Here is a 27,872-nt window from a genome sequence, read left to right on the forward strand (position 1 = left end):
GTGTTTTCACCATACCACGTTTCTGATAACATGATAAAATCAAATGGGAAGCTCAGACTACTAAAGAACAGATCAAAGTCATCATATTTATTTTTGCCGATTGACAATTTAGGTGAAAGCATCGGGTGGCTCGCTTGTGTTCTGGGCCAACAAAATTAAAGAAACAAGACGGATCTACCCAGTCTAGGCAAGACATCGTAGACATGTGCAATTACTGACTGCTGACGCGATCATCATTTTAGTCGGTCCAAGTCGGAAACGTAAAATCGTAGAATGATACGCAACCGTTTCGCTCAAATATTCTTTCTCGCGGAACAACAATTTTATGTCAAAAAAAGTTCGTTTGCCTGGAATATATCCGCTCTGGCCACAATGTCGCGTTTGTCTCGAATACTTCGCGCACGCGAAACCTTGGCGCCCAAGTCTCGTTTCGTCTCAACACTCTCGACGCTCCCGAAAGAAAGCGAACTGGCTGCGGGTTGCCGGGATATCGCGCACGTACGAACTTCGAACACCCCGTAGCGGAGCAGATGTTGGCAACCTTCTCTCCACGCGCTCCGTCTGATATATTCTCCCGGCTCGCTGTGGCCGAGGCTTCGGGCGCGAGGGAGAGCGTACGGTGGATAACGAGGCCCAGTTAGCCGCTGACGGAACCCGGACTTTGCCCCGACTGTCGCCCATGGTTGTCTTGCTCTTTCGTCACAAGCAACAGGGGAAGTGCCACTGCGCCCAAATACTGAACGTGTAGCGTAACTTTCGACAGCGTATGGTGACTGGGTAGTTTTACAACCAAGAGAGACCTTTTGTTGTTTCGTCGTTTAAGAAGCACTTCCCTTCCACACGATGTACGTGCCGTTCTCCCACATCTCGACCCATTTTCCAACTGAGTTGTTTATGCTGTTGTGATTTCTCTCACGTCAAGAGGGGCGCCTAAACCCGGCCCGCGCTTGGCTGTACACCCACGAAACCAAGTAATCCGTTAGCTGCAAGCAGGAAACCAGCGATTCAAACATGAACATGTGTGTGCCGTGCGCGTGAAAGGCGTTGCCAGCACGCATGCAAGGTCTGTTCCTCTGCTGCGAGAGCCGCCTGATCCATTTCACCCACGAGCACTGGGGTTGGAGTTCAGGGGGAGGTAAGGGTCGTCGTCAACTGTTTATGCCCACTGTAGGGCAAAAGCGTCGCCCCGACTTCTAACCGCTGCCGTATATATGTAGCGCGATCGAATCCCCCCCCCCCCCCCCCCGATTTTTGTACCTCAAACCCGCCATCAAGTTTCATCCATTGCCATGTACTGGTCCCCACCTCCCCCCGTGGCTTCCCTGCAGTTCTCCGTCCGCTTGTCGTCCTGCAGCACTGCAATGGAGTTCCCAAAAACGGCTGCGGCTCCCGAGCTGCTGCAGACTTTCTCAGCGACCACAACAATGGTGTGCCTAGCCCCTTCGCTGCCGATTGGAATGGATATGAAGTAAAGTGACGCAGTGCTTTAAATGAGCGCCAACATGCCGCCAGCGGCGTTTATTTATTGCAGCCGCGGCAGCTACGCCGCAGCGTCGAGAGCGAGCAATGCGGCAGCGGCCGGTGCTACGGCGTGGGGGGAGCGCACTTGGTGAGCGCGAAGGTGCTGGCGTCATTCACCCCGTTCTTCCGCAGCGCCGCCTGGACGCTGTTGCGTACGGCCATCGGGAACTCGCCCGTGGGCTCCGAGAAGGCCACCAGCCAGCGGGACACGCCGTCTGCTCCGGGCACCATGCGCAAGGGAGAGATTTGAAAGCCGGGCTTTATACGGCTTGGCTATATTATGCCAGGCACTATAGCTTGGCAGAAGCACAATCGTCAGTGTACGTGGAAAACTCCTCAGGCGCCACCCCACGCAGGAATAAGACCCAGCTTAGAGAGTAGTTACAAGTAGAGTGTTACAGGGGCTTGCACAGAATCTACCGGCACTGCCGAGCGGGGGGAAGGGCGCAGTTCGGAGGGAGGGGGAAAGGACGACCTCCCGCCCGCAGCGTGAAGCTCGGTTCAAGCGGCATCAAACATGACGTTCAGGAACGGTGGACCAGCCCTACTGCGCATGCGCCAACTAGACATCAAAATACTAAGAAAGCGACTTTTATTGCCGAATATGACGTGATGATTTGAAGAAAAGATGGCAGCTGTGGTCTGGTTTTTTTCGCAGCGCTTCTCGTCGAGGTTTTCGTTTGTTGTTGCAGCGGTGACCACGGGCTTTGTGCATGGGTGTTGGGCTTGCGATTGTGATGAGGGCGCTCCCGAAGAACCCCTGGAGAGCATTTACGGTGGTGCGCAGTGAATGATTGGAACGCCGCTTGTGTGCGCGCTACGGCGGTGACCACGGTGTTCTACATAAGTTCTGCCGCCTCAGTTTGCGAGAGTGATGAGTGCGCTCCCGGCGAACCTCTGCGCTGCGTATTGCCGTGTTGAGGCCGCTTGGCATTTCGTCGCCCACGTGCAGTGGCGAGAGGCAGCAACGGCGGTCACGCGAGGACCGTGGGAGAGCGCATGACCACTCCCATCGCAACCAAGCCTGCCACTGCGAACGATTTTACGCGAACGATTTTACGATTTTACGTGCGAACGATTTCGCACCCCACTGCTACGTAGACCACAGTGCTGTATTTCCGTGCCAGTATAACGGAGTTAACGTGTACGACGTAGGGTGTCATTGTGCGTTCGGAGTCGTGAGGCAGGTAGGTAATGTTCACCATTGAGAAGGTGTAGTAACTTCCATGCTGAATAATCTGTCTGCTAATCACTTCGTTGGTATGAAACCTTAAGCCAGATGACATGCAGCCCGGCCGGAGGAAGGTCTGCGCACAGGACAAAGGGTTTTTTTCCTTTGTTGTTGTTGTTACCAGTTGTAGGAACCACACATCCAGGCCTCAAGTTGTGAATGAGAAAATGGTAACTAGTTGCGGTTAATCCTGGTGCCAAGCATCTATCTTTATATGGGTCCTCTTAAGTTACCGTTTTAGAATTATTATCCCTTCTGGGGACACGTTCAAGCTGGCATAATGACATGCATTCGACAGATGCTGAACAGTTCACCCAATATGTCCTTGATGTATGCTGTCACACGCCACAGAACAGTATTGTGCTCCAGCTGGTCCTTTTAGCAACAGATCCTATGATGTTCAATGCTTTTAAGTCCATTTCTTGTGTGTTGAGCATGATTGAGGACTTGGTTGTAGCAATCTTACAGCAAATAAGTTATTGCTTGTCAAACAGCACAAAAGTACCACTAGAACTTAAAACTTAAATTAGTGAGGGATGAGGTTTTGCTTGTCAGTTTTCTCTCTCCAGCAGTGATGACAGTGGCAGCTGAGTGTTTTATTTCAGTACAAGGACAACTGTATATATAGAGAGAGGTATGTGATTATCAACTTTGTGTCATTGAATTGAATAAAATATTTTTGTATAGGAATAATAAAAACTGGCTGTGACTGATTTTTGTCTTCGTGTTTATAGAGTGTATAAAACATAACTATATAACAAAAGATAGCTCAGGCAGTCAGAACTAGACACATATCTCTGTTCAGGTACTAGTGCTTGATATGCAAAAAATTTAATGTATCAGGTAAAATAATAAAGACATGGCAGAGCACTTAAACAAGAATTTTGCATACGTTGCCATGGAGACACGCGGGTTCCTCAAAATACTGTGAATAGAGTATATTAAGGTACATTTAAGATGATTGGCAGCAGTCCCCCCCCCCTCCCCAATTATTGAAAGGAGGCTGGGCATGCCAACAATGACGCCTGATTTCTCACTCGTGCCGTAAAATTCACAGGACACCTATTTTTAGGTCAAATTTTATTCTCGGAGTGTTGCAGTTGACCTAACATACACCACAGTTAGCGAACGCTTGTTTGGTGCAAGGCTTCTACGAATCAAGCTTTTGGCACGCCTTTGGTGTCATGCGGAACAACCAATCCGTCATAAGGCCTTAACCAGGCAGTGAAGCTTAAAAGTTTGCAAGACTTGCGGCAGAGCAACATTCGTTGCTCTACTATTTGTAAATTTCAAATATTTGCAATAGCCCTGCAAATCAAATACCAAAAACTATTTGCAAAGTACTGGAAGTTGCGAATGTTCACACACCTTCAAATATACTGCCTTGTCACTTCAGTATAAGTGTGGAAAAATGTATACAAACAATTTCATTAATGAAAGTTAAAAATGCCTTAAGGTGTTCATTATGCATGCTTGATGCATTTATTTGAAATCATTGGTAAGCATTTGGTGGAGTTGATTGGATGGTTAACCTCCCTGTCTTCCGTGTACTATCTCCTTCCTTCCTTTGAAGGATGGACATTCGTAGGGGCACGTGCTGCGTAATATGTTGTGTTGTAGTATGTGTGGGTTTCTAAGCATCTGTAGAACGGCTTTCGACTTAAGGGGTCGGTGAGGGAATCTAGCGGGTCTTTTCTGCTGTCTGGGAGTCCCTGGCTGGTACATTTCAGGGCAGCAGTGCGTGCCACCTCATTCCCTTGTAGTTTAATAAGGCGTGATTTCCAGATGATGTAGATGATCGCTAGCTTTTGTATGCGTCGTAGTGTATTTGAGGTGTGATGCATCCTTCTTGAGAGAGGCGACATGCTTGGTGGGAGTTAGTGGTGCTGATGGTGGATCTGTCGCGGCTTTGCTTGCATCCAGGTTTCTGTAATGTTGTGGAGGGGGTAGTGGTGAATGTGGCAGCAATCAAGGGTTTCTTATGAGTCATTAATGGCAGACGTCCCAAGGTGTTGTGCCTAAATATGCATCAAAACAGTGAAGTGAATGAAGGTGGCTATGCAGGCTAGCTGGCACTCCATGGTGGAAATTTTGTTTAAACGTCAAGCATGACTCAAGGAAAGGACAGAGACAGGAAAGAGGCGCACTATTAACGAAGCTTTATTTTCCTCTGAGTGATTACAGAGCACACAAAAGCCTCATGTGACACTGGTTTAACATCAGGTGTAAAAAGCAATTACAGCTGCTACACTCTTCACACTAATCATTCAGTAATCTATAGTGCATCTGTCTCCCATGTTTATCACATAAGCCTTAAAGATTTCTCGTTCGTTTTGTGCCATACAATTTCAGCACTCTCGTCATCAAATTCTGGCATGCAGCCACCTGGTGTGCATTGAGTCTTGGAGTGGAGCGCCAAATTGGTTTCCGTTCCAGTTGTCAGCAATGCGGCATGCTCCCACCACCGCCTGTTAGGGCAGTCCCTTGTATGTTCTATGAGCCATCAAGATGCATTGAAATACGAACAAGAAAGCACGTGATTTTCAGTACATGCTGTGTATCATGGTGATGGACTGTGTAGGCAGAGTAGGAACAAGTTACAAGAATTCCTGTCGAATGGTGTTATGGAAATAGCATTTGAGAAAGTCAATTTGGCGTACTACTGCATTTGGTGCGAGGTCCCGCCAGAGTTATCAAACCTTGGTGCTGGGTAGGATCAAACGGCCCATGACGAAGGCTGATAACGGAAGAAGAAGTGGTCATCAAATATGGTGGTGGGCGAAATCAATATTTTCACACACCAAATGGTGCTCTCTCAACACCCACATGCAAGTTGACCCATCTGGGAGCACACAATACTTCAGATGAACTGCACGATGCTTATTATCAGTCCCAATCCACCCGCCCCAACCACTTAAAAGACGAGACGCCCTTTCACACCTCGGATAATCAGTATCGCCCCAAGAACAGCTACAATGTGGCCCCCTCCACCTCCATCGACACATTTGTGCCGCTCCCGTACCAAGAAATAGCCACCACATTACAACAAAGCACGCCGCAAGCACGGGTCGATGTGGTTACTAATCTCGAAGCAGTAGGGAACCCTACGGCGCACTACATGGACGCCGCATGCTACACCTGCAAGCCTGCCCCCGCCGTCACGGTGGTGGACCACCAGGGAACCCAACCCACAACCACCACAATATGCACGAACTCTACAAACACTGCTTAAGGAATTGCCATCACCCTATCAGCCACAACAGACTGCGAATACGGCACAGTCATCACGGACTTGCAAGTCGCACACTGCAACTACCAGCTGAACCACATATCACCCTTCGTTCTCAAAATTCTTAACGGGGCCATGCACACAAAATATAAGTTTGTTTTATTCGAAAGATTTGGTGCTTGATAGTGCCCGGTGCATGTCCCGCAGCAAACGATGGTTTATTCGCTGAGAAACTAATGAATTTGAGTTAAAATTTTGATTCCCCAGCCAAATCAACTGTGCTTTGTTACATCGGCGATGATATAACAAAGACATGTATTCAGGCGAACACTAGTGCACTGTTTGCTCTGCAACATACTGTGGGACGCCTGTGGGACAAACAGGGTCACGCAAATCAATGTTGCGGGTGTTAATCGACCAGATTTAGGGGAAATCTCCTAGGTGGAGTAAGTTTCTACGAAGAAAAGCTTGGCATACACCCCAATACAGCCGTACGGCTACAAAGGAAAGCTGTACGGCTTTCTCAGAAACGTCGCAGTTGAAGAAAAATTCGTCCTGGTGCAGGATTCGAAACTGGGACCACCGCTTAACCGGTGAAGTCACTCTACCAACTGAACCATCGGGGCCACCGGTTAAGCGGTGGTGCTGGGTTCGAATCCTGGACCAGGACGAATTTTTCTTATACTGCGACGTTTGTGAGAAAGCTGTACAGCTTTCCTTTGTAGCCATACGGCTGTATTGAGGTGGATGTCAAACTTTCCTTCGAAGTGAATGTTGCATACGCCAATTGGCCTGTGTTGTGCGAGACAAACACAAAGCGCCAGACTGCTGCGCAGCTATACCAAGCATAGTGCGCGGAGTACCAACAACAGTACACAGTGGTACTTCTATGTTTACGTGTACTCACTAGCTCATTTCCCGTACTAGAATTTATGACGCAATATGCACAGCTGTGCGATTGGCTAAGCCAGGTGAAAGCAAGCACAACATAGGCAGAGGTTGCAGTGCGAGCTCTTTTCACTTAAATGTAATGTATATTCCTTTAATCACTATAAGAATGGTGGGGTAAACATTGGAAGTTACGAATGTTTGGAATGGCTCGCCTCTTTAGAAGCATCGTAGGAACGCGGGCGCCGTCGCCTAATGGCAGTTTAACGTCATGTAACAAGGTTTATATAAATAGGCACGGATTGCACAGTAGGCAGGAAACCCAGTGGAGAGCGTCTTTTGGTGTGTGTTCTACCTTGCAAGGGGCATACGTCTGCGCGATGGGGTGAGTTCTGCGCACAGAGAACAGCACATCGGCAACTCGTCTGGAAAGCAACGCTCTGGACACCAACAAAAATAACGTGCATTATTGAAAACTTTTCATTTCTTCGCGCCAAGGGCCCTCTGCAATGATTTGACAAGAATATGCATGAGGACCATGACCTCCTGAATATAATGTTCAGGAGGTTATGACAGCATGCAGTGAGTACAAGAAACGGGGTTCGATGGGCCAAAGCTACGCGCCGGAATCACCTTCGTAGGTCGCAATAGTCTTGTCTTGTTAATTCTGCGTCAACGACCGTGTGCTGTGCCACATGGGTTTCGTGCGAAGGGTCGTTTGCAGTTGGCCACGATAGCAGCGCGCTTTGAAGTCGAAGGCACATACGCACTCGAACGTAGGCGACGAAATGGCGAGCGGCCTCAACACAGCGTTCGAATAATACACGGCGCTGAAGTTCGTCGGGAGCGCGCTCGTCACACGAGGCGGCAGAGCTGACGCAGAACGCCTGCGGTCACCGTCGTAACGTATTACGCGCAATTTAGGCAGCCGCGCACACGCGGCGTTCCTATCATACGCTGCACACGACCGTAAGTTCTCTCCAGAAGTTCTTCGGGAACATCCCACTCACAATCGTAAATTAAACACCTATGCACCGCTGCAACGAAAGACAAAAATCACGACGAGAAGAGCGCAGCGAAGTCACCGGACCTCAGAAGCCATCTTTTTTCAAGCCATGACGTCACATCCGAAAAAAAAACAAGTCGCTTTCTTTGTTTTTTTTATGTCTAGTTGGCGCATGCGCAGTAGAGCTCGACCAGCGTCCCTAAACGTCAGGTGGCCTGCAGACACTGCGGGCGTGAGGCTGCAGCGGCGCGCCGCTGTTCCCGTTTGAACCCATTCCCATTTCATCCTTCCCGCTTGTTCCTTCCCGTTTCAACCTGGCGCAAAACGACCTTCCCGTTTCGCGCTTTCCCACTTGACCCGTTCCCGTTTGGAACCGTTCCCATTTCAACCTTCCCGTTCCTTCCCATTTCAACCCGGGGCGAAAGAACCTTCTCGTTTCGCATTTTTCCGTTTAGCCCCTTCCCCGAATAACGTACCCAGTCTATGAAACGTTATAATAAACATTTTGATATTGTTTTTTTTTTCTTTATTTCCGTTCGTTCACAGCCGCTGCGATAGCATGCTCAGTACATCCAGAGTCCTTGACTGCTTTTCAAACCTGGGCTTCACTTTTTGAATCTACAGACGACGACATTTGGTTACGATTCAAGTCATACCAATTAACAAATCTTTTAATCTTTTAAATTAACAAACCCTAACAAACAAATTAACAATAAACAAAATTTTTTTAAATTAACAAGCCAATTAACATCAAATTAGCAAATTACAAACACGTTGTTTATGAAAACAAAACAGCGAAATACCTAAATGCACTTAACTAAATGTATTTAGGTCGCGAGGGTCGCCCTGCGTCTGCCCTCGTTTGCTCTTGTTCGGTCGACTGGCTCTCGTCTCTAGATTCTTTAGATCCACCCCCAAAACACCAGGCACTTAAGTTTTATTACATTAAAACGACGCCATCAAGGGCGTGTCCCGAAAGAGTGTGAGGAGGAGCTACTAACACACACGATCAACCAAAGGTTTATACACAAACACATATTTTATCCACACTCTAGAGCTAACTTTAACTCAAGCTTCAAGACATTCATCAAAGGACGAGTAAATAACTAATAAAAACCAACTGACCCATAGCAACCCCGAGCGCTGGCCATCGACCCTCGGGCGGCCTCTATAAGTATTGTTCCTACGACGCGCGCCGAAAATATGCTCAGCGCCGAAGGAATTTCGGCCTTTGTCAACCAGGCGTGTCCATTACAAAAGGAGCTGTCAGTGCCTCGTCACATATACCACATCTGGCTATAAAAAATCGCAGTCATGAGAAGCGGCGAAAATTATAAACTTAGCTTTGCGTTTTATTGATTCTGTTTATTCCCGTCACTCTAGTGTACTCAATTTGCATAATAGGGCAAAACTTCAGAAACATAAGCAGCGCAGGGTCGTCTCTAGCCTAAATTTTCTTTAATACAGAAACTTAAAATTGTCGCAGGAATACTACCTCCAAGGGCCTTTCAGACGTTTAGCGAGAAGACATCATAGTAAGACTATTAGGCAGCCAATCAGCTGAATTACTATTCAAAAGTTCTCTTTGTTTCCTTGTGCAATTTCTTACTGGAATAAGTTCACTGAACGAACAGTGAACTCGGTATCGTTAGAAGAATTTTCCCCACGTATTGGAAATGTGTGTTCTGGTTGAATCGTCGTATTTTAAAATTGGGAAACATTACGAAGGCATATCCTTGTTCGGACCCCTTTGAGTTCGGACCCATTGGCGTCTATTACATATTTATGTCTTTTACGTATTTGTGTTGGGCGTTTTTAAACTACGCCAACCAATACTGACGTGTTTTTATGTTCACTCCTGCATGAGCCCGACCATGCCGTAAAGTATCGGTAAATAAATAAAAAAATCTGCCCACTACTCACGTAGGAAAGGCATTAGTAGCCAATTCTCAGATTTCTGCACATGGTTTTGCCTTTTTTAAAGTCTCTCTTACGGACATCTTTGATCTATAGATCTCTATAACCCGAACACAAAGCTACGCTCCAAACAATGAGCATAAGCGCGGCTGATAAACAAATTAAGCCGCACGTACAAACACCAACTGCAGAAAAATCCAATGCGTGCATTACTCAAGATATTGGGTATCTTTCTAGTACACTTTCGCTGCTACAAATTTTGTATCAGGAGGGCAGCATCGGCCTAAGGCATTCGGAAACTTTTATCGGCCGGAAATATCGGTCGATTCCGGAAAATTTGGTGCATACAAGTTTTTAGTGCATGACCCATTGCTTCTAAGCACATTTTGGGGGAACAGTTTCGAAGACGGCAACGCATGTTTTCAGAAATTCAAATGGGTTGGAACGATGCGGGTTCAAATGAGAAGGGTGCTTTGGGAGCGGGTTGTAACGGGAATGCCGTTTTGGGAACGGGCTGAAACAGGAAGCGCCAAACAGGAAGGTCGTTTCGGGAACGGGCGCACACGGGACGGGTCAAGCGGGAAGGGCGTTTAGGGAATGGGTTCAAACGGAAGGAGGTCAAACGGAAATGGGTTCTTTCGGGCTACACCCGGCGTCGCAGCCTCACGTTACAGCTGCGCTGGACGGAGTGCGTGGGCGCATTTTCTGCATTGGTTTTCAAAGCGGAGCTTCATATCGCATGTCGCGTCGAAACCGCACTGCAGGAAAGCCAGGTTTCCCTAACGACCACTCACGTACGCAGGGGGGAGGGGGGGGGGGTGGGGAAGCGCCCTCCACCCCCGAAATTTTTGGCAAGGGGGCGATTTTAAGGCTAGACCCCGTCATATAAACTTTCATGAAATAAAATTGCTGTTCTTCATTTTGAATTTGAATTCTCTTCTGGCGTCCTTGCTCATGCCTCTTGTATTTATTCTGACACAAAATCTGTGACCTTTATGTGTGTCGTGTGCTAAAAAGTTTCGTTGGTCATCTATTTTGATAGCCGAATAGCTCGTGATTTGTATGCACTAGCTCGTCCTCTTTATTGTTCTCTAGTTTCGGCTCTTCCGATGCATAAACAGCCGCGTATCGAGCGGCGCCGTCTGAACCACTGCGAACTAAAGTTTGCTCCTTTGGTTTGCCGTCGACGCCTGATGTCGCTGCTGTTCCCATCGGCGGAAATCAATTTAGCCGCCCGTGTTGAGAAGGATTTCGCTGGCTGATATATGTTGCTGCTTTACCGACATGGCATCATCAGGACATCATTGTTCTTACTTCCGGCGAAAGGAATGCAGCTGTGTGGGCATGAATGCAGCATCCGAAGGGCAACATGCCTTACTTCGGCCCTTTTGGCTGACAGCTCACTTTCCTGAGTGGAGAGCCCCGTGCTTCAGTGGGCTTCGGTTCGGTGCCGGGTGACGAACCCACGCCTGTTTGACGGCGTCTCCGAGCCAGCGCGCCGACACCGCGGCGGAGCCGGCAGCCGTTGCAGACAAAGCGACGCGGCGGAACCGCGGGCAGCGCGCGTCTTCGCGTGGAACGTCTGTGAGAGCGAATTGAGCGACGGATTCCGTTAACAGCTTCCAGTCGTTTTGTGATCGACTGCTTCTTCCCGCGTCTTTCTTCCCGCTTGTTCCTTCCCGTTTCAACCTGGCGCACAACGACCTTCCCGTTTCGCTCTTTCCCACTTGACTCGTTCCCGTTTGGAACCGTTCCCATTACAACCTTCCCGTTCCTTCCCATTTCAACCCGGGGCCTACTTCAACCAGGCGTGCCTACTTCAACAAGCGTGCCTACTTCAATCAGGCCTCATCCTGCACATAAGAGTGTATTTAAGTTCAGCAAGATATGTTGACGGGCTAGTTGGTCTGATACTTGAAAAGCCATGGGTATTGCGCGGAAGGACGAAGCAAAGAGGAGACTACCGGACGAACGCAACAGGACGAGCGACAACAGGACGAGCGACAACAGACGAGGACAACAGGACAACGATTGTGCTCGTCCTGTTGTCTCCTCTTTGTGGCGTCCTTCCGCGCAATCCTGGTGGCTTTTCAAAAGTGTACTGCTTGTGGAGAAGCCAGCTTTCGACCTCCACTCGCAATAGGCGGCTGTACTGAATTTTTCCGAGTAGCCACATTCCTCTGGAGGCCGTGGCGCCTGTACAACCCAGTGTTAAGATCAGCGTGCAGTGTGGCAAAATCCGTGGTCGATATTTCCGGGTTCGACCACCCACGCCTTCCGTCGTTCGGATGCCCATTCTCATCGAGGGGATACGACCCGGCTTTATGCACAATGGCACGGCGGCAACCATTGCTGCCGAGGACTTAAGCCGCGTTCGGCGACTTCGTGGGCACCCAAGCGCCCGCCAAAGAAGGCTGCCCTAGTGGCCAATAATACTTTGCGGAGGCGGTGACAAAGCGTGGCGCGGTGCGTCCTAGTGTTCCTGTCTTCTTGGCGGTGTGCCGCTCATCGTGCAAGCCTTTGGGGCGAGTCCGAGACACCGCTCTTCAACGAGTCACCCTACGCTGGATTACCACAGGGGGTGCCCGGCGTCCTTCTGATGCTCCAGCCTCCGTGGTCCGAAGGGCTTCGACCTTAGACAGATTTCCTGTCTGTAGCCAATATGACGTCCGCCTGTATAAGAGGTAATACTGCCCTCTCTCTGTGAGTGTGGGAGCGTCAATTTCAGTTCCAAGGGTATTTCCGATTGGTGCATTTCTGGACATAGCGGAGAAAAAGGGTGAAAGGGGACGGGCCCAGTTTGTTTATTTAATCTATCTTGCGCAGAAGCGCACTGGTCTGTTCACTCACTCTCAAACTATGTAAAGTTCTGTACGTAATGCATTTTTTATTTCATCCACTCGACCTCAATGTTAGCCCCAACTCAGGACCAACGGACGCACAGGCTAGCAGATCCACAGCACCGGCCACAAGTCCTGACCGAGGAGCCACAACCACGAAGTTCGTAACAAAGCCAGCGTTAGCCGTGGTAGCGTGGCAGGCAAAATAAAATTTCTCGATATGTGGTTGCGGCGGGACCCGGAGGCAAAGAAATCGGCTCCTGAAGCGGGAAAGGCAGCTGCTGGCAAGGAAAAGCTATCGGAAGTGTCGAAAAGCAGCGGTAAAGCGTCACCTCGAACTGGCGGGTGCAGAAAAACTACATAAATCCGGTAGGCATTTTTGTTTTTGTCTCTTACATTGTCTTGGCGGAAGGGGAGAGAAATTTAACACGAAAGTGTTTTGTGCCAGGATCAACCAAGATCTGACTGACGCCGTATCCGTCAGGGAAATGACATGGCCAGAAAAAGTTCCATCGACGCAGCTGCACAAGGACTTGAGCCGGAAACTCCGTCGCCGCAACGGGAGGTGCGCGGCACTTTACCGACTGCGCTATGAGCTCAAATGCGCTCACCCGTATGGACGCGCCCTATATCCTTTCTATAACCTCCCCCATTTGGATGGTGCTGTCGTCTACGAGAGGTGAAGCGAAGTAGTGGATCACGATGCTAATGAGCGCCGACAGTTGGCGCCAGCTGAGCTCATCGCAATGCAACCGTCTGCCGTACACTCCACGGAGCAGGAACGCAGTGGTCGCACATTTGCCAAAGCGACGCGCCAGCAAGGAGGTTGTATACAACCTCCTTGCGCGCCAGTCATTTTTCGCCCAGCACACCCACAAGACAGCCCCGAAAATCATGCCCTTTCGCTGCAGCGGACCATGAGTTCACCAAACGATTCGATGGCTATACAGTTTCGCTCGCAATGTTTGCGAGCGCGTGTGGTTTCATTCGGGTTTACGCAGTACTCCGGCGTGTGGAACCCAGAGTCTAATGTTGATGCGTCTCACGGTGGCATACCAACGGCGTATAAATAGCCATGTAAAAGTTCATATCGATGCAGAGAAAATATTCAACTGATCCTTCGAAGGCACATTTCACTTTCGTGTTTTGCCGATTCCAATGAAAGAGGGATCAACCACATTTTTTTTAATAAACTGCCAATTCCAATTATAATTTATTGGGTTCTCCAGTGAAAGCCGTCATTCCTTCGATTAGTTTTCGTTTAACAAATGTCGTGTTGACTTGTGGCTTGGGGCCCTATTCTCGACTGCACAAATTCCCGGGGAATTGGGCAATTTGCTGGAAGTCTCCTCTGATTGGCTTTCGATTTTGGTCACGTGCTTCCGGTTTACAAAGCGGTTTTGTGTGGTGTCGTCATTTTGACGTTTAATGACGTTTACTATCAACAGTTCTAAAGTATGCCTTATTTCCCTTTACTGAAAGTGCATAATTCTTGGCCGGCAATGAAAAACTTGACTAAATGCACCGGACATGACAACCTGGGCCTGTCTTTGCTATTCAACAACAAATACTGCTTTTAATACACGCCCTCTCTGTGATTGACTGAGAAGGCGTGACGTAATTTAAACAGTTCGCGGGAACGATCACGTCACACATTGGCAACTTCAGCCTGCGTAAAAGTTACGTAATGGTACGTAACAGCTTAAAAATGGCGCCGGCTTGTGCCGCGAAATAGGCGGAAATAGGGCAAAAAATTTCGCGGACCTTCCGCGCCGCGAAAAGTCCGGGAATTTGCAGCAGGCGCAGTTTCGCATGACGCGTGGTTTGAATTGTTTTCTACCGAAAGAAATAATAGTGTCGACTGTTTACAAGTAAGCGATCACGAAGCATACAAATGACGTGCAGTATTTTGCTTTTATATTTGGAAATAAAATAGAAATCATTTGTTTTGCATAACCGCAACATAAGAGGGCAGTACACGCCTCTCCATGACAAAGAGAACCCAATGCATGACATTTGTCCACACTTCTCCTAGTAAGCTGCTGGGTCACATGTGATCGAACTAAAAATAAAAATAACAAAGAAAAGTTTGTCTTTTGTTTATTACAGCACTGATTGAAGTCGAGCCTGACGAATGAGTGAATTGGCGACATCGGTGCGCGCCGCGGTTATCAGGCGTAGCGCTTCGCTGCTCGTATGTGTCATACAAGCGATGGTCGCAGCCGTCTTTTTCTGTGATCATGCCATATAACTTGTAACATAGAAGCAGACGATAGCGTTGCGGTGGTACCGGTCGGGAAGGTGATAACACAAGACAGCTTGCATTGAAGCAGAGATCCGAACTATGTTACTAAAAGCGATTGAAATAAATAAATAGATACACTTTTAGGAAAAAAGGACTAAAAGTTCGTCCTTTCGAGGACTAACGGCCGTTGCCACAATCATTAGGCCCCTTGGGGGCTAAATGTGAGGGGACGAACGGTTAGTCCGCCACACGGTTGGTCCGTTCCGATACTCCTCAAGGGACGAACTGCCGAGTTTCAGAAAAAAACAAAAAAAAAAAACAAAAACAGCAGGGTTCGAACCGCCAACGCCCGCAAATAGACGCAAGGAACCCGACGCGCTACCACTTTACCACGCCGTCTTTTTTTTTTATTGCCTTCTTTGACAGGATGACAAAACCAAGACACACGTAACTGATAATCTGTACACTCAATACTCAATACAAACACTAGAACTGTAGCCCTTTTTGGGCAAGCGGGGTGATTTCAATATTCTTTCATTACCAACAATGCTTCAATTGTGGGTAGCCACTCTGGTTTAGAGGGCTGAAGTTTTTGTATCTGTACAAAAGAACCTATTGACTCTTTGAAGTAGTGTCTGATAAGCCTGGAATCTGGGTCGGAGTAGCGTACCGTCATCCTGTTTCTCCAGATGTTATGTAGTCCATACAGCATAATTGTGTCAAGCGGCACACCGTCCTCATTTTCAACATTCAAAAACCTAATACCGTAAGCATCGACAGGCAAATCTTTTTTGAGTGTTCGCTGTAGGATGTCCCAAAAGAACACCGCTCCCCAACAGTCCAAGAACACGTGCTCAATTGTTTCTGGCTTTCGACACAGAAAACAGTCCACACCCCATGGCACAAACCATCCCTTTTCCTCCATCCAGGTCTTTACTTCCAGTGTTCCAGTATGGAGTTTAAAAAAGAAAGATTTCCCTCCACCTGGGACCGTCATTCTTTTCACTCGCTTAAAGGAGCCATGAAGACAAAATACAAGTTGGGTTTATTAGAAAGACCGCTTAGTCCCGATAACAATGATACCAATATCATCGCCATCTTCGAACAAATAACGGAGATATGAAAGAAAACGTGTGAAGCAGTCGCGACCCCCTAGGCAATTTCCCGCAACTTTTCTATGACGTCACGGAACCTTGTTTGTGCAATTGGCGGCCGCCCAACTGACCTGTCGCGACGACACAAGACTGGACGTCTGTAAAGGGGCCTCTAGTTCCATTTGACCGCATCACTTGAATGCTAACGTGCAGTTAACGCACTGAAAATTATGATTTATTGTTGGCCCGTGTGACGTCATTCTTGCTCATAACACGTCACTGTGGCGCAAAATTTGAAAGTTTTTAAATACTTCTTGCTTTTTTTTCGTTAAAAATCATCTTTTGTGGCTCTAATGGAGCTGAGTGAGATACTGAATCCTAGTTCTTTCAAATTAAACGAAGTTGTATTTTCTCTTCATGGCTCCTTTAAGTACATCTCTCTCAGGCCTTAGATTACACTTGCTGCGGTATATTGGCACTGGCAATTCACTCTCGACAATATCTTTGTACAGTTTCTTCCGACTCACCCCGCTTAAGTACTCTAAAGAAAAACGCACAGAAAGAAAACGGTATGACCACACCACCTCCTTAAAAAATCCACGTACAGTTCCCCTCATGTACTCAGAGCTCACAAGAAATTCAGGCAAAAGTCTTCCAAGTCGCAGCTGACAAACCGTCCTAAGAAACGCGTCTTCAACATCACGAAGAAACAGAAATCTATTGACCACTTGCCTTAAAAATAAGTGCGATAAACCAAGTCCGCCTTCACGCACTTTCCGAAAGAGGTTCGTTCTGTTCGTTCTTTCCCATGATGAACTCCAGATAAACACGGCGAACACACGATGAAGTTTCTGAATATTAGCCCTTGAACAATGCAAAACTTGCATTACATACCACAGCTTGCTTATAAAAAACAAATTGCAAACTGTGGCTCTCGCAAACATTGATAAACCCCACCCTTTCCACTTGTCTGTCTTTTCTCGAAGTTCCTTGAATTGCTTGGCCCAGTAAGGGCCACTGTCTTGATAACGGTCTAATGGCACCCCCAGGTGCTTAACAGGACTCGTGACCCACTGGATGTTGGCGAAAACGCTTGGCGTGGACTGCCATTCGCCATGCCAAAAGCCTAAGCATTTAGACCAGTTTACTGCACTACCGCTAGCTAAGCAAAAGTGTTTCACGGTTTTTACTACCTCGAGAATGCTTTCTTTAGTAGTGCAGAATACTGCAATGTCATCTGCGTACGGTAGTAGTCGAACTTCTGTCATTTGCAACCGAAAACCTTGAATGTTACTGCTTTTAATGACACTTAAGCAAAACGTCTCAATATATATGCAGAAAAGGAGTGGGGATATCGGGCATCCTTGCCTCACCGATCGTTGCACCTGAACTTTTTTTCCAACTGCCTTATTAACTATAAGACGGGTTGTGCATTCACTGTACCCCATACGCACTCCATTTCGAATAACTTTGCCGACATTAATGTACTCTAAAATTTGAAATAAGATTTCGTGCGGCACACGATCGAAAGCCTTCTCCAAGTCAATCTGGAGCATTGCGACCCCAGATCGTGAATATAGTCCGCCCTCTGATACCACAAGTCTGGTGTGAACCTACAATATCTTGCATTACTGTTTGGAGCCTACTAGCTAATACATTCATTAAAATTTTATAGTCTACATTTGTTAAGCATATAGGCCGATAACATTTCACATCTCTGAGTTTGACGGCATCGTCTGTTTTGGGGATCAGTACAGTGTGTGACGTAGAGAAGGATGGGGGTAGTACGTCGAGATCGTATGCCTCATTAAAAATCATTTGCAGCACCGGCGCAATTTCATTCTTAAATTTCTTATAAAAGGCAGCCGTTAAACCATCCGGTCCAGGGGATTTTCCAGGATTTAGGTTCTCTATAGCTTTCACGATTTCATCAAGAGAAATGGGGATTTCCAAGTATTCTTTTGTTTCTTCATCTAATCTGGGCATTAACGTCAGAAAATATCGCTTAAATATTTCATAATTAACTTCATGTTTTGCGAAGAGCTCACTATAGTACTGAAAAAAGACAGTTTCTATAATGTTTGTATCACGAGTAATTGTTCCATTATTTTCTATTTCCACGATGTCATTGCGCCGCGCATGCCATTTTTCAAGGCCTAAGGCTCGTTTGGACGGCATCTCGCCCGCAGTTATCTTTTCAGCCCTTGCCCTTACAAGCGCGCCACGGTAACGCTTCAAGTTTTCGCTTTACTGTTCGTATGTCATTTTTGTACTCGCCAGGTTTCATGCATTCTTCGGCTAACAAGGCTTCTAAGTTTGCCCGCAATAAGGCCTCTTGCTTTGTCGCCTCATGTTTTAGTAGGCTCGATCTTTCAATTGCTTTGATTTTTACACTCTGTTTGAAGAGTTCCCATCCTTCACAATGGCAGCTGCCCTCATTTTCCAAACTTTCTAGCAACGTAAACGTATTAGCTACGAACACGTCATCTTCTAAAAGCTTCCCATTTAGTTTCCACCCTTCCCAACTAAAGGCATTCTTATTTTTTGTTTTCCTGCCAATGCAAAACAAAACCAAGCAGTGATCACTGAAAGTCACCGGACAAACTTCGTATTCTCGACAATCAGGAATCCATTCTAAGGATAGATACGCTCTGTCCAGTCTAGCGTGGCTAGTACCTTGGAAGTGTGTAAAGAACACGGGCCCATTGTTAAAAGTCGCTCCAACATCTTCTAGACCACTTTCATTAATTACATCACTCAAAATAACTGTACTTGCATCCCGAAACGGCGTTGCACTCGTTTTATCGCGCGAAAAACAAACACAGTTGAAGTCTCCCAATAACACTAGGAAACGATCCGATTTGCAATAGTTTCCAACCGATTGGAAATCTTCCTTTCGCGCTTGAACTTTAGTTGACGCATATAGGCATATAACTCTCCATTACTGATTTGACAGTGTAAAGTCACACACAAAAAATCTTCCATTCACACATGCAGTAACACTTTCTATCACAGCGCCAATACTCTTTCGAATAAAAAGAAGACACCCTGCCGAATTTCCAACAGCGTGGCTGACACAAACGTTATACTGATTTTCGAACCGTCGCGCCATGCTCTCTGTCTGGTCTTCGCGGTCAATTTTAGTCTCTTGAACAGCAAAGACATCGATGTCCTTGTCCGTGGCTAATCGATATAACTGGTTTTGACTCTTTTTCGTCGCCAGCCCTCTCACATTAGGCGTAGCAAATCGCAACGGTTTAGCTACTTCTACTAGCATAATTGATTATCGAAACCAGGCAAAGAGCACTGCGCTTACCTTTCTAATTACTGCATGTGAGTCAATGACACTGAACCAGATCACTTTCCGTCGCGTGAAAGCGACGACGACCGTTGTTTGTTCACATTTCTCTTCTTCCCGACGACGACTTTCCACTTCTGCTCTAGGTGTCGCAGCCGTTGCTCATCTGTCATATCCGTAGTTTGCTCTCTTCGTCGCTTTAACGAGCCTTCTTGGTGTTCCATATTTTCCGTCTTGCTGTCTTGGGTTGCGTTTGCCGTTGGTTCTTGCTGCGTCTCGCTGGACGCGTTATCACCTGTGGATGTGGCGTCCGCCGGTAGCTCCTTTGCGTCTGTTTCTGCCACTTCGCTTACGACAGACTGCGTTGTAGCTTTCACGTCGGCGTCCTCTTTGACCTCGTTCGAAAAAGCTGAGGCAGCGTTCTCTGCTTCTTCTTCGTCCATCACCAAGTCGGTGTGTCCGTCGTCGGTGCCGCGTCTTGCTGCGCCCGCGTACGAACGCGTACATTCAACTTGCTCATGTCCGAAACCATGACACTCGCCGCATTTCGGGACCCGGCATTCCCTGCGAATGTGTCCCGCGGTGTTACAGCGTAGGCACATGGGCGCTCTTCCAGGCACGACCACAAGAGCCGTACCTTTACCCAGCCGTAGCTGGTGTGGGAGGCAGTCCAAGGTCACGCCCTCTCGAAGAACCAAACGTACGAACCGAGTCGTCGAATCGGCGTTTTCACAGTCCTCTACTCTCCAGCGTTCACTGGTCACGTCCTTCACTTCACCGTACGTGCCGAATAAACGTCGGATAGTGTCATTCGTCACATCAAATGACACCCAATGAAGTTTCACGCGAATTTCCTGTCTGTTGGGGTCAACCACCAGACACACCCGCCTTTTCACGTCTAGGTGCCCTGCGTCCACGATCTTCTTCTTCGCGTCGTCCGTGCGAAACTTCACAAGCCACACGTGTGACATTTGGAACGCGCCAATGCCACCCACCTCCTGAATGACTCCTAAGTCCATGAGCGGCTGCCGAAAATCTTCAATTCTGTACGGTCGTCCCTTGGTGTCACAATGCAGCACAACTGTGCGGTTCATTTCTTCTCCTGAAGGTATTTGCGGCAGAATAATCCTGTAGTCCTTGGGAACGGCATAAAACGAGTTACCACGGCCTGCGTTGGCCGCTGACGCAGCTCGCTCGGAGCCCACCATTCTGCGTCCGCTCCTATCGGCAACCGGAAGCTACTTCACCACGCCGTCGGACGGATGGTCGGGTATAGATAATTTTTATGTGTACAGCGTGTAGTGCTGTGCCAGGTGATGGATTCATTGCAAATGGCGCCGGAATTTTTATCCGTGCAAGCGACCGTGACCCCGATTTGCGCTTTTCGCATCGCGTTTTGCTATTGAGGGTCCATTGCTCATTTCGATTCTAAGTACAGTCTCACAATCAGTTTTTTTTCTCGTAAAGAGCAATCAACTCGTCGCCTGTTGAGATAGATGGCTTGGTGATCAGACGACTCATTTGTTTACGCACAAATTAGCGCAAACTAAGTGTATTCTTAGTGTTCGATACATGCGTTAAGTGCTCTAGGTATGGTGTGTGAAAGCGGTCGTCTGTGTGAGTGTCAGAATAGGGAAACAGACCATATTTTCCTGCATCGGCGAAATCAAATTTGGTGTTGCTTAGTCTGAAGTCTTCAAGTTAGCGTCGCTAGACGATCGGGACTGCGAGATGCAACTGGGTTTTACAGCAGTTGCAGCATTGTCATAGCTTTGGTGCTCAAGGCAATTATGTACCGAGTGTAAAAGATAACTTCAAGACGCTTACCTGTAGCGAGCATTTTTATTTTGCAGTTGTTGTCATCAGCAACTAATGCGTTTTTTCGCGTCTGTGAAACATACATATTTATTACGCTTGGGGATCAACGTTTGCTATTGTCAGTAATATTTGTGGTATTGTTGACGGGCTTGAAATCTTTCATTGGCCGTTATTACCTCGCCCGAATCGTATGCAACACACAGCGTATCACCATAACCTCGCCGAGAAGCTTCTGTCGAGCACGCATCGCCGCTCCTTGCCATTACCCGCCGCTCGATTGACACTACGCGCTTTTTTTATAATTAACATAAAGATGTTTCCCCGTGGCACCATGTAAAGGACCCACTGACTGCAATGACTTATGTTTTGGAAATCTGAAACTGTCCACAGACATATGCGCGAAATGGGAACGACGACGCCATTAGGGGATTAACGACGCAGCAAAGGGACTAAATGCATACGTTTCGTCTTCCCGTTACTCCTTATAGATCGGCGGGGACGAACAGTTAGTCCGGATTTGTGCACGCGGCACACACTCTGCTACAGATACTCCCATTGAAGATGAACTGTTGCCCGCGAAGACTAACAGCTTTATTTTAGTCCCTATTTTAGTCCTTTTTGCCTAAGAGTGTAGGGTAAAAATTGTTTGATGTTTTTTTTGCTCAACATCTGCCTTTCAGTCGCTTTTGGATCAACGTCCTTCGGTCACCTTGTGGTGCTGACGCCAATTTTGACCTGCAGAAATGTGTTTCTCTTGCCAGCCTCAGCCACCGTTCTAATTTTTATAGTACGTGCCAAGTGTTTTTAAATATTTTGTGCGCAATATCAGATACCTTGGTTGCAATCTTTATGAGTGAGGCGTTAAATTACACTGCCTGCCATCATAGCTATATGTGCATCGCGTCACTGATTGCCTACGTCGTGCTTACGCAAAAAAAAAAGCATGGTGATTTACCTGGGACTTTGTGTAGTCGAGAATATGGCCCTTGCTTTCATGACCAAGTACATGAGAACTTTACAAGAGACAGCGTACTACGCAAAGCGAAAGAGTGTATATTTGCTTCTGGAAGGACTTTTGTTTATCTCGTTGGACCACAAACTCTAGCTGCTAGTATTCCTCTGTGAAATATTTGTTTTTTAATAACCGAAGTTTTTAACTTCGTGTGGTTTTGAACTTCGTCTAGAATGCCACTGCGCAGAGATATTCAACACTTGATTTTGTGGCATTTCGCCTATATCGATCGATACAGCACGTTCGCATTTTCGGGAGGGAATTGGTGTTACGGAAAATAAGTTATACGAGCGTCATGTACCCCCATGCTGCATCCCTGTTCCTGCATACTGACACTCCGCTCGCGTTAGTTCCGCGGTCGCACCGGCGCAGCGACGCATGCATGTCTCGTGTGAGAGCCATCTACGCTGCTGGCACGGTTGGGTCTTCGCCAGCTTTACGTTGCTCGCTCACCCTCTCCTCTCGAGACCCACTCGCTTGCAAGCTATTTGCATGCTTCCTTCCAAAAAAGTTTTGCCGCGGACCCCAACTCCCAAACATCAAAATGACCGGGGTTATTTCTCAGCATTGTTCACTAGAGCAACTTTACCCAACTTATGATGGAATTGCGCGTAATCGTTGCTTTACTTAATAGCGAGTACGTCGGTTCGTGGCAAAAAAGATGCCCTAATAAAAAAATAATCATGCAGATATTGCGCTCTGGGTCAACCGGTGTTTCAGCGAAGCTGTTATCTGTGTCTGCGCTGATTATTGCTGCTTTTGGCTCCGTGTATTCACGTCGTGCATGTGCAATGCAACACTAGTGATGTTTCGGCGCCGCCCAGTGCCGCGATTGATTGATTTTTGATTGATTGTAGGGTTTAACGCGCCCACGCAACGCAGGCACTGAGGCACGCCGTAGTGGAGGGCTCCGGATTAATTTTGACCACCTGGGGATCTTTAACGTGCGCCGAAAGCTCGTACACACGTTTTTTTGCTTTTCGCCTCCATCAGAAAAGCGGCCGCCGCGGCCAGGAATGGAACCCGCGACTTCGTGCTCTGCAGCGCAACGCCTTAGCCACTGAGGCACCGCGGCGAGTCAGGAAGTGTTCGCATGATCAGCGAACTTACGGAGGCGTGCGCTACTCTGCTGCTACCTCGCAGTGCACCGCCACCGCCGGCCAGCCTGTTGCACGTCGTGTTTGAACCTCTCACGCAAAAGTCACGTGTTTCGGATTAGCCCCGCCCAAAGGAGCCACGAGCATGTTGTTGCATATCGTGTTTGAACCTCCCGCGCAAACGTCACAAGGTTTGGGTTAGCGGATAATGTAGAATGGAGAATGGAACAGCGTCTGGGAAAAGTGTAAGGGGGAGGGCGCTCCTTGGTGGCGACACATGAAACATGTGTGAGGGAAAGGCAGTGAGAGAGATGACGCCGTAGCCGCACGTGTCACTCTCCATTTCACCATTCGCTAGACGCGCCTCTCTGTTTTCTTTTTTCGCTGCTGCGTTCGCTCACTCGGTTACGAGGATATAAACAGACGCCGCTCCCCTCGAAGCCCAGGTATGGGCTGCCGAAGGGCTGCCCGCTTAAACGACCGAAACCTGCCGTCACCGTTTCCACTCAAATTCACTTAGCCAAGTAGCTGCGAATCCCTCCATGTAGAAGAGAAACTTCCCCAGTTGGAATGCTGGGTTGGGCCCATATTTTCTTTTCAGCTTGGAAGGTCTTCCAAGCGAGATTTTCGCCGGTGTCTTTCACGCCTAGGTATGCGCCATCACCGGTTGCCGGGTTATGCGTGCACGGTTCGCGGGTACAAAAAGGGGGGCGTGCACGCACAGCTAGGCTTTATGCCGCTACTGATGAAATGTCGGTTGTGCTGGTGGGAGCTTCAGATGTCAAAATTACATTGCTCAATGCGGTTAGTCAGCTGTACTTCTCAATTCAGTGGTTCGGGTGCGGGTTGTGTTACACGGACATCTGACAAAACAGTAAGATGCATACGAGGGGGAAGGAAAACGGACCGCCACATGTTGGTACGCGAGAAAAGAACTCAAGGACTGCTATGTTTTAAATAGTTATGGGACGGATGCATGCCATGGTTCGGGTGCGGGTTGTGTTACACAGACATCTGACAAAACAATATATAGATGCATAGGAGGGGGAAGGAAAACGGACCGCCACATGTTGGTACGCGAGAAAAGAACTCAAGGACTGCTATGTTTTAAATAGTTATGGGACGGATGCATGCCATTCGTTTGGAGGAAGAAGAGCAAGAATTGAAGCGTCCGCCCGAACACAAGCGCGAATGGGTGCAAAAACAAATCAAAGCTGCTGAACCACCGTTACCAACACAAGTTCAGCTCGTCGAGTAGCGGCGAATCCCTTCCAGATGAACAGCAAATTGCCCGCTTGGAACGCCGGCGTGAGCCAATATCCCTTCTTTAGAGGGTTGTCGGGGGATATTTTCGAGATCGTCCGTCACTTCTAAGCCCGCGCACATCACCGGTTGCCGCTTTATGCGTGCGCAGGTTTGTAATGGAGAATAGTGGGAGGAAGGAGGAAAGGCGTGCACGCGCCGCTAAAGGCTTCATGCCCGTACTGATGGGTGGCATGTCCGTTGTGCTGGTGCGAGGTTCAAACGCGGACGTTAAACGGCCCAATGGGACCTGTCCGGAGCCCTTAGGGACAGAGAGGCTTGGGTTTGTGTGTAATGCTATTCAGATTACCGACGCAAAACCCGCATCGTGATCTACGGACGTAAAAAAAATTACGCCCACCTCCCCTCGCGGGAACCCTGGTGTGATGCGACGCTGAGGGGGGTTCAAGCGCAAGCGGAAAGCAACCATCGACCGAAAGACCGCCGGAGAGCGGGACACCGGTTATATGCGCAGCGCGCCCGAAGGAGATGAGACCGCGGAGAGAGAGAGAGTACTGCACATGCGCAGCACCGCGCGCAGCGCCGCCCACTGGCGGAGTGAGAGCGCGCTGGGCCGCACACCCGCAGATGTCGAGAGAGAGGGTGCGTTCCAATTTACCGTTTAGACAGCTTCGTTGCCGTCTTCGCGGACAGTACGCCAAGTTAAGCCCCGTTTCAATTCGAACGAAGCAGTCAACGAAGACTGCTTCGAGGAGACAGCATCGAAGTCAGCAACGATGCAGGCTACCTTCCTGTCTAAACTGAGACGCGACGCCAGCGCTACGTTTTTGCGTTTTTATGTTGAACCAAAAGCACTTATTCCTTTATTTAAATATTTAGTAAAATTTACTAGTGATGAAGGTGACTCTTTCTAGTTTTTAAACTACGTAACGTTTGTAATAACCACGGTAATATTAGTTACGAAACTTGCGGCTTGCTCTACTCAACATGCTTGCTACGACGCTGTCGTCTGCGCTGGTGTTGCGTTTGCGACCGCGGCGCCGTTCCAATTTCATTCCTTCAGACGTCTATACTCCGTTTCATACATCAAGTGCAACGCTGTGAAGGCTACACAAGTAGTCCGCAAAGAAAGGAGGTCTATCACTCCGCGCTGTTTTGTAGCCGAGTGGTCTAACGCGTCGCTCTGGAGAAAAGACGCTGAATTTTGAAGTACATGGGTTCGAAACCGCGTTCCGACGTTTCTTTTTTTTATGACATCTTCTGCGAGTTCAATTGTAAATCTTATTTCGTTCCCAGTAACACCACCCAGTAACACCACGCGCATGCGGAAATGAACTGCACGTATGGGTTCTGGATGCATACCGATGTTTGACCAGCAATTGCTATTTTGTCGCGATTCTATACCATTGTCAGCTACCTCGTTGATTCTAGCAGAACTTTGTGTAAGAAAAACACGTTAATTCATTAATTATTTAGCACAGCTGCTCTAACCAGGGTGAATTACCAACAGGTGTTCACTTTCAGCTTTCGTTTTTGCCGTTGCCCTGACGATCCACTTCTTTATGGGCCTCGCTTAACACACTCAGCATGTTATTGATTATACCGTGCCGCCAGCAGAGCAACGGGTTCAGTTTTTACCGAAACATTTGGGACCGACTTTGGCACTGCAATCTGGAGTAGCCCGAAGCTCTTGGTGCGAATAATGTATCATTTGTTATTCATGGGAAAGGACAGAAAGCAGATTTCTGTACCTTAGAATAGTGATTTCTGGCACAGAAACGCATAATATATATTTTAAATTTGTTATTCGCCCCTTTCCAGTCCGAATATATGCAACATTTTTGTGAATTCTTGTGCGTGATTTATTTATTTCTTCACTGCAATATTTCACCCCGGAAGCAAGCGTTATATTTTCTTTTGTGATTGGAGAAAGAGCTCTTTAAGCGAGGCACTTATTCGCAAGACAATCATGGATAGGTGAATTGTTTTTACATACGGAACCCTGATATGGCCCGTTTTTCTGTGTCAAGGAAATGTCTATGGCATAGGTTAATGCTGTGACAAATAACAGTACTAGCTCATGAGTTGGAGATTTGTTGCAATACATAAATGCATACAGGGGCAATACGGATTGTGTGTCATACACAAATATTCCAAGAGGAGGCTGACTTTCGTGGTTTAATAAACAAACTTTATTTATAGAAGAGCACCTCTGGTCGATTTCCTGGTGGGTTCCGACTTCTTACTTGCCTTCCTTTCTCCCACCCAGTTTTTGCAGAGGTTATATGACTGCTCCAGCTGTATACACTGCACAACCGAACAGGACAGCACTACAATGTAGTGTCTTTCATAGCACGGGTCACTTGGTGACGTTAAACCCCACAAACAAAACCACACGACGAGGAAACACAGTTTGCTTTGTCGCGGTAACAAAGCCTTCTCGGGGAATCGGCTCAGGTTGAAGCAGCGCGAGCGGGCTGGATAGAAAGGTGTCCACGCTCCAGCTCCGCCAGTTGACCCTCGTGAACAAAGGCGCCACTGACAGGTCACACATTCCTGGGAAGTTCATCAACGATTCCCCACTGCCCTGTCTTCGGGATTCCTTGATCGCCCGAAGGTACCTGCGGCGCCAGACAATGATGCCAAGATTCCGTATTCTCTTATCATAGGTGAAGCCCATGTCCGTCATTAACCTCCACAAGGTGGTTTTCGTGAAGTTCGGCAAATCGTCGTCTTCGTTTCGCACACTTTCGCACATTGTCCAGTGTCGGGATCTCCCTTTTGGCGTACATGCTCTGCACTTTCAGACGGATGGCATGGAGTGTGAAGCTGTCATGCTTGACGGTTCGACCTTGATATCGTCACGTCGCGAGGTCTTCTCTTTGGAGACACCAAATTCCCACGCAGACACTCAGCCTTCAATTTCGCCACGGTACGGGGAGATACTCAGGTGTCCTCGCTCACAACACTCAGTACTTCCTGCACAGATTTCGCCGGGGAACGCATCCTGGTACGGGCGTACACATTTGCAATTACTTGCTTGGCGTTCTTTGACAACTTTGATGCGCAAACCCTCGAAAAAATACGTACAGGAGACGTGGTCGAAGCCCGAGAGCTGGACGCCATTTTTTAAACGCTGCCTCAAAGAGTAAACAAAAAACGGCGTTCAAGGTTGCGCGGAGAGGGAAAACCTGATACGAAAGCGACAAACATAAAATACAAACTCGCATATTTCGATCGTTTGTCCGGCAACACGGGCGTTTTTTGTCAAGCTGATGATAAATATTTATGCTTTAAGGTTGCCGGCGAAGCATTTATTGTATCTGGCGCACCGCAAGCAACCCACTACTTTTGGTCGCGGAAGCACACAGCGCAAACAAGAGCGCTAGCTTTGACAGCGTTGCACCTGATGT

At 47.9% G+C, this 27,872-nt stretch overlaps 2 protein-coding genes across 2 annotated transcripts in view; both read right to left on the reverse strand.

Moving 5' to 3' along the window:
* Positions 1-1,333: 1,333 nt before the first annotated feature.
* The window catches only part of LOC144152455 (uncharacterized), a 63,977-nt gene continuing 37,438 nt past the window's right edge, over positions 1,334-27,872 (reverse strand). The window contains exon 6 of the mRNA XM_077683720.1: positions 1,334-1,736. Within this exon, the coding sequence (XP_077539846.1) occupies positions 1,585-1,736 (152 nt within the window). The 3' untranslated portion in view covers positions 1,334-1,584. The remainder of the gene's footprint in view (positions 1,737-27,872) is intronic.
* LOC144153972 (uncharacterized) lies at positions 19,329-20,486 on the reverse strand. Its single transcript, XM_077685774.1, has one exon. It carries the CDS (start codon positions 20,475-20,477, stop codon positions 19,329-19,331), a length of 1,149 nt encoding a protein of 382 aa, XP_077541900.1. The 5' UTR covers positions 20,478-20,486.

Source organism: Haemaphysalis longicornis, unplaced genomic scaffold (genome assembly GCF_048455015.1).
Source record: "Haemaphysalis longicornis isolate Haplotype H1 unplaced genomic scaffold, Haemaphysalis longicornis Haplotype H1 scaffold_9, whole genome shotgun sequence".
In the NCBI taxonomy this organism is placed as follows: Eukaryota; Metazoa; Arthropoda; class Arachnida; order Ixodida; family Ixodidae; genus Haemaphysalis; species Haemaphysalis longicornis.

What these genes read in the sequence shown, in the direction of transcription:
- LOC144153972 (XM_077685774.1), bottom strand. Translation starts at nt 20,477, where the DNA reads ATGGTGGGCTCCGAGCGAGCTGCGTCAGCGGCCAACGCAGGCCGTGGT.